This window comes from Branchiostoma belcheri, unplaced genomic scaffold, assembly GCF_001625305.1.
Source record: "Branchiostoma belcheri isolate BF01 breed outbred unplaced genomic scaffold, Haploidv18h27 scaffold62, whole genome shotgun sequence".
Classification (NCBI taxonomy): domain Eukaryota; kingdom Metazoa; phylum Chordata; class Leptocardii; order Amphioxiformes; family Branchiostomatidae; genus Branchiostoma; species Branchiostoma belcheri.
In genome coordinates this window covers 1,438,060-1,445,395 of record NW_017804265.1, presented here as the reverse complement: position 1 = coordinate 1,445,395, position 7,336 = coordinate 1,438,060, and the positions used below count along the sequence as shown (strand labels likewise).

General features: G+C 42.3%; 1 protein-coding gene across 1 annotated transcript in view; it reads right to left on the bottom strand.

Annotated features, from left to right (window-relative positions):
- Positions 1 to 291: 291 nt before the first annotated feature.
- LOC109483125 (guanylate-binding protein 5-like) overlaps positions 292 to 7,336 on the bottom strand; it is an 11,229-nt gene continuing 4,184 nt past the window's right edge. Inside the window, exons 2-12 of the mRNA XM_019786121.1 lie at positions 6,580 to 6,882; positions 6,030 to 6,162; positions 5,364 to 5,490; positions 4,959 to 5,134; positions 4,703 to 4,830; positions 4,182 to 4,471; positions 3,644 to 3,839; positions 3,289 to 3,425; positions 2,693 to 2,755; positions 2,186 to 2,290; positions 292 to 1,763 (exon numbers count right to left, since the gene is read on the bottom strand). Of these exons, the coding sequence (XP_019641680.1) occupies positions 1,338 to 1,763; positions 2,186 to 2,290; positions 2,693 to 2,755; positions 3,289 to 3,425; positions 3,644 to 3,839; positions 4,182 to 4,471; positions 4,703 to 4,830; positions 4,959 to 5,134; positions 5,364 to 5,490; positions 6,030 to 6,162; positions 6,580 to 6,874 (2,076 nt within the window). The 5' untranslated portion in view covers positions 6,875 to 6,882 and the 3' untranslated portion in view covers positions 292 to 1,337. The remainder of the gene's footprint in view (positions 1,764 to 2,185; positions 2,291 to 2,692; positions 2,756 to 3,288; positions 3,426 to 3,643; positions 3,840 to 4,181; positions 4,472 to 4,702; positions 4,831 to 4,958; positions 5,135 to 5,363; positions 5,491 to 6,029; positions 6,163 to 6,579; positions 6,883 to 7,336) is intronic.

Sequence of the window (7,336 nt, the reverse complement as noted above, 5' to 3'; positions counted from 1 at the left end):
GACCGGGCATAGGCCTGATCCACTCACACCGGGAATTCGAAGGTCCAACTTTTAATGACATGTGGGGTGAATTCTTTTTAACATATTTCTGTAGTAGCTAGCCTTTTCTCTTAAGCGAGGTATTAAGACCATTTAAACTAAAATTAATTCACTTTTAAATGTTTTCTACATATTATTATGCCTCAAAGGCTGGTTATACACTGTTGCTTGAACGCCTTCTTGTATTATTTATAATGGCAAATCCTAAAACAATACCAAAACGCTTCACATTTGCTTTTTATATTCTTTATTTTTACCAAGCGCTCTACAGTAACATCACATAAAAGTTAAAGAGTTAAAGGTTAATCATCAGTCCAACGATGAATGTATGTCTGTGACAGGTCAGTTGATATGTCCCAAGTTTTCACCAGAAGCGTTTAGCTCTTACGGGATTTACTGTGAAATGCCACATGTTGTGGTATTTCAAAATCCCACGTGATGCCAATATCAAGCTAAAGGCATTGTATTCTTGTCATAGATTTGTTCAATCACCGCAATACATATATGTCAAATTTAACATCGCAATACATATGTCCAAAACTAGTATAAAACCTCAATGCATATGTACAAAATAACACTGCAATACACAAGTTAGTCTTTCTGCCAGAATTTTGATTTACTTGGATACCGGTTATGATGCCTTTGATAATGATATACTTTGAAAGGAAAACTACCCACCTGACTTGTATATCTACATGTACCTACATGTATCCGAATACAAAATGGTTCCTAAGTACATCATGTAACGGTACCCTTTTCGTTTTGTGCTTTGTTCAGTAGTCGTTGCCATACATTGTACCATGTACAATTATCGTGCAATTAAGTTCTTCTTCTATGTTCCTGGTAAGGGATGATGATGTGATTTACTACAAAGACCTCCTTGCTGAAGCTGATCAGATTTTATACTTCCTTTGTGGAAGTTTAAATGAACATAGGCACTGCATTGGTGCGGATATATCAAGTCTGATCTACACACTCGTGTCTCATGTCACTACATCATTATCACAATCACACCAAAGGTACCACCGCGACACAACATCATAGATAATTTTCCAATGGAGATAAGAATCACCGCAAGACAAAACACAACATAAAGTAAGTAATCAATAGAAGCTGTGAAAGCCCGGACAGTTAGTGCACTCATTTGGGTGTACGTATACACTTATCGATAGATATATTGAACTTTTCAATGCTCTCGAGGTGCATGTGTCTTTCCTCAAACACAGGAGCTCCTAAAAGTTAGGTTTTAAGTGCCTTTTGCAATCGGGCTCGAGATCAGGACCTTTAGTTATTTGGTATCAACCATCATAGCAACCATCATAGCCCTGCCCATCCATGCCCCCGTATTCCCCCCCTCCATTGTCCCAACCCCCCATGTTCATTTGACCCATATCTAGCCCTGCAGACTGCCGTCTCATCATTTCCTGCATCATCATTGTTCGCTGCATCATTCCCGCTCGCTGCATCATAAATTGTCGCTGCATCATTGCTCGCTGCATCATTGCTTGCTGCATCATTGCTCGTTGTTGCATCATTGCTCGTTGTTGCATCATTGCTCGTTGTTGCATCATTGCTCGCTGTTGCATCATTTGTCGCTGTTGCGTCATTGCTCGCTGTTGCATCTGGGTTTGAGCCATTTTCTGCCTCCCGTCCTGCCGAGCCATTTGCCGCCTCTCCTCATTCCTTGCAAATCGATCCATTGATGCTGCCTCGGCCTTCTTTCTCTATATATCGGTAAATCGTCAAAGCCAGGTTTAGTACTATGTAGGAGAAATACATGACATTCCAATCGATCGCACCGTCTTCTGTAAATGACAGCTGCCATTGAGCTGTACTATGAAAGTCCCCCCCCCCCTTGCTGCCACCTCAGCGTCCCTTCTCTATCGGGACATCATCAAAGACAGCGAGGTTTAGTACTATGTAGAACTAGTCAAGAGCTCCAAATTTCGGTACTCATTTGCTCTTGCTTTGAATGCATATCTCTGAAGCAAAAGATCGATAATGTTAGGCATTCAGACATCACATTCATTCCCTTTGCTGGCCAACTTCATCATATCATCCATAGCATTCAATCCATACACTCCAAAATTTAGAGTGCGCTTGCCACCTCATCAGCTACATTTTGTTACATCAACTACATTCTCACCTTCTCCGCCTCAAGCGCTGCTTCGCGTTGAGACCTTTCAGCCTTTGCTTTTGCTCGCCTTTCCTCTTCAGCGGCCCTTTTTGCTGCTTCCTCAGCCTCCTGTCTCTATCGGTAAATATAATGAGAAGTTTATTGCAAATCCATGCCTGAAGGCAAGTTACAAAAATAAAAGAACATTGAAACAGAGTATAAAATAACTTCGAAATCTACATAATGAAAGCTTGTTGTCTAAAACTATGGCTATGTCTATAATTATGCCTCAAGGTTTGACTTCTCTTTTGTAAACCATGGAAGACGTAATGTCCCACCGGCACCTTTTCTAAAATTTGGGTTTTGGAAAGTAAAAGAAGAGTTTTTTGTTTGTAACAAAAGCAAGACGTGGTATAAAATACACATGCATGGCGTGACATTCGCACCTGCATTGGTGTGGATATATAAAGTCTAGATCTAGATCTACATCTACACACTTTTCCCCCCTCGAATATAGGTCTGATAATGATCCCTTACCTTTTTCTGTTCTTCCTTAACTCGACGCTCTTCAGCCCTTGCTGCCACCTCAGCGTCCCTTCTCTATCGGGAAATCATCAAAGACAGCGAGGTTTAGTACTATGTAGAACTAGTCAAGAGTTCCACGACCTCATACCCTCGCCAAATTAGGCCTTACTTTACATAATTAATATCTGGTGATGTTGCTCTCGATGTTAATTACACATATCACAAGTCATATCTAGAAGACAGTAGGTTTATAGAATTCATCCACTAATCATGAAAAATAGATCCAGATTTTGCATAATTGTCAATTTTTTCAAGTGCCACTTAAACTACCTACATACTAAAACTCACGACGATTCGGAGATATCAAGCCGGAAGTTAAACTGCAGTACCATAACAGGCCCCAAATGATTTTGAGGTCTCATCAAGACCTACCCACCTACCAAATAGCAAGACAATCCGTCCAATCCTTCTGAAACACACACACATACACAAACACACGAACGCCACCGAAAACACAACCTTCTTGGCGATGGAATAACATTCACACCGTACGTCTTCTGTAACTGTACTATGAAAGTGGTCTTTTCACCCTCGAATATATACCTTACCTTTCTCTGTTCTTCCTTAACTCGACGGTCTTCCTCCACCAGCTGGCGGTCTGTAATCTTGATCGTGTTCCTCCTTGTCGTCTCTGTGGCGCGGAAGGTCTCCAGAACTTCCTCAACTGCTGGGCCTTTTCCAGAGGCTAAAAATACATATAGGACTATTTAAACTTTTGTCAGGTAATTGAAAACGAGAGGACCATCGGGGATAAAGGTTAGCATCATCTGGTGTGGATTAGTCTTGTTGCAGTATGCGAAAGGGGATAAAATCTGCCACCTCTAACTGCCTTATTCAAAAAACAGTTATTGGCTATTGCAGCTACAATTTGAAATCGTATCTACATGGTTAATGATATCTCACCTCTTTGATTGTAGGCGCGGTACACATCATCCATGTCCCTTACGTATGTATCGAATCCACCGATTCTACAGTAGTCGCCTCCTTCCATTTTCTTCTGGACAGTCTCGTCAACCATCTTCATGATCATTTCGCAGTGGTCCTTTGACTTTGAGCCATTATCCTTGAGTAAGGCCAGCCGTTTTGTTTCCAGTTTCCCCTGAAATTCAAGAAGATTCTCATTAGTATTTCACTTTCAACCATGACGACACAACACCATGTTAACGCAGCGGGGAGGTCATAGTATAGACTATATTATGGTACATGTAAGTAGCTACATGTGGTCACACCCTCGTGAACGAGGACGCAACTTCGACTACGGAAAACTACATATTAGTCAAGAGCACTGCACAGAATCTATTCTTCACGCACACCTGAAAGTATGCGTAAAGGTTCGGTTTCTTCATTTGCGTGTGTTTTTACGTAGGCTTTAATGTGTGCTTAAAAAATAGGATTGCAGGCCTTTGACACATAGAAACTGGGTGCAAATAATGCCATTTACCTGGAGTCGTTTCTTCCATGCTCCGTCTTTGTCCCACTTCCCCACGGCTGCAGACAGGCTGGAAACTGCATTCTCCATGGCAGCCTTGATTTTCCTGCAGCAGTCCAGGGTGTCAATCGGCATGAGTGGTTCTAACGTTTCCTCAACAGTTTTCTGGAACTGTTTGATCTGCTCGTATGAAGCCCTGTGGCACTCGCCTTCCACCATAGCCTCGTGTGCGCCGAGAACAGACGGTGTGGCGTTTGGGTCGTTGATGGCGTCGACGTAGTACTCCATGAGATGAAGAAGGCCTGAAACAGATGGCAAATACTTTGTTGTGCATGTGATAATCTAAAGATCTGTCTTACTTTAACATGGAAAAAGGATATAGAAACGTCCAAAGAAACAGAATATTGTAGGCACCCACCAGAGTCATAACACTTCATTTTTGACCTCGGGCTCAGTTACTTCTACACTTTTTCAAATTATTTGTTGGGACAAAACAACGTCATATGTGCTACGACCTATGCCGAATTCCATACCTGAGGGTTTTATGTCATCTCCGTTGACCGTCTTAATCTGGCCGGAGTTCCAGATCTCACGGGTGAAGTTTTCAAGAGAATCTTTGTAACCCGTCTCCAGATTGCTGTCAATTGTTTTGTCAAGGTTGCTGGAATTCACAAAGAAAAACATATCTGCAATGTCCAGTAGTCTTCTTTCACATTTCATAACGTTCTTAAAAATAGATGGGTGGCGGAAATACTGTTTATGCCCGGGAACAAATTCAGAAGTACATACCTCAGAATATCTGGATCTAAGGATGGTGCAGGAATCAGTCGGAGATGCCGCTTTGGGAAGAAAGCCTTCACTGTGGACGTCATGTCGTTGTGGGAGAGGATTGCCTTTGTGTCGCCATCTTTGTGCTCCAACAACGTCTCCAGAAACTCATCAGGAGTCAGGCGTCTGCCATTCTTCTACAATATTTCATAAAAAAAATCAGTAGCATGTAATTTTTCATGTCGATGAAGTGAGACTAGCCTGTAACGGAGATTTAAGAACACGGAGGACATAATTCTTTTTGACAAATTTTGGGACAAGTTCAGCAGACATTCTGCGTGAATTTGATATACGTATCTGGTATGGGTGAAAAGTATATGTCCATAAGCTTCGATCAGCCCTCAACCTATATGCCTTGACACTTACTTGTGGCGTTTTTAGGTGAGCATCTTGCACGGCAACCCACAGCTCGGGGAAGTGCTCACCAAGACTGTCTCCTTCGTCTTCACCATCTTTTCGAACACGGATACAGTCTGCGAGATCTCCCATCAGCCTGAGATCGAAGAATAAATGCACTTGATCTTATGAAGCAAATTTGAACTGCAATTTCCAACTTAACCAGAAAATAAACAAGAGCACACCCCTGTCATTCCCAGAGTATATTTTGAAGTAAAATAACTATGTCGGGTAAATCTATTAGTTTCTAATATGTGGGAAATTGCAATCAAACTGACGTAGCTTGCTTCATGATGACCACTAACAAAGATGAACTTTCAAGATATGTACTGCATGTACCTGTACATATCAACATGAGAGATATTTTCTAAACGTATCGTGGTATCGTTGACTCACTGCACAATTCATGGGAAATTCTAGATGCAATTCTAGATACTGATCCGCAGCAATTTATCAAGAAATATAAATATCCTTACAATGATGCCTGGTGCATAGTCACATACAGTCGTATTCTTAAATTTTTCACAGAATGGTGCATTAATTCGTAGACTAATATTTATTTATTCATAGACCAATATTACCATTGCTACATAGGAGATGATTATAAAACTGTTCAGCTCAGATGAGAAAACGTACCTCAGATTATTAACAAAGCCACTGTCTGGGTTGCCCTGTAGGTTGAAGACCAGGTGGTTGGAAATCAGGGTGGCCAAAACCAGATGCTTCATGTCTTTGTCTTTCTGTTCCTCATCAGCGTAGTCACCCAGGCCTGCAAATACATGTATGATTGCCATCCATATCAATATCAGGATTACATGCCAAAGGACACAGCCTGGCCAATTTGATTCTGTCTTTGCACTAGTTTGCAGCCATCAAAATATCTGGTTGGCCACTACAGCATGTGGGGACAGTTCTCTGGAGTATTAATATAACAACTGTAGACTTTTAGGAGAAAATTAAGTAACAGTTTGTAATGGTGATGAACTAAAGAAACTTTGATATCGTAAGAAGTAAAGAAGGAAGTGCCCCACGGTTTCTGAGAATAGCTCTGTGAATAGTCCCAGTCCCGCCTCCCTGGACAGGACTGGAGCTATACCCAGAAACCGTGCCGAGCCCATGGGATAACCCTTACATAGGCTCATTGCTATTTCCTGTGGTACTCGTACTATTGAGAAGACGGTCTTACCTTCAGTGTCGACAACCATAAGATACCGATCAGACTGAAACGGGTGGGCACCGATCCAGAACCAGAAATCCTTCGTTTTCGACTCCATTTCGTCTCCAAGTGGGAATCCAGACTTCCTTTTGCATAGGCGATTTGCTAGATGGGACTTTCCCTTCCTCATCGGTCCCACCACGGATACCACATCTACGGGGCGAGGTTGGAGACTGGAGATGATTTCCTCTACTGCAGGTGAGATGTAGATCTGTCTCCGGCTGTCCACCACCCGTGTTGTTGTCAGCTGCTTCGGACCATCCATGGCTGTTCCTGTGAATGATTAGAAATAAATGTATGGGCTCCCCGAGCGGCTTGTTACGTTAGGCGACTCCAGCTGGCCGACTGAATTTCACAGCCCCTCGCTCACCGGAGGAGCAGGACGGAGACTGGGAGGAACTCCAACAGCATCCAGCGCCTGCGGAATCCCGCATGCTATGCTTCCCAAATTTGAAACATTTTGTAACGATTAATCAAATCAAAAGTTTTTTTTCAAGTCAATAAAAAACAATACTTTTGTTGCCCACGGAAGTTTTAGACCGGTACCATACAAAGTCCCACAGACTTCTACCTTAAATAGGTACTGAACGCAACCTATAGCCTCAGTAAAAGGCTTTACGGCTGTTAACTTTATAATGCGCTTTTTGTAGTTGCGACATATCCTTCTATTTGGACGGCTTTGCCGGCCCACGTATTCGCCATATTTTGTTCCCAGCGAGCCCCCCCC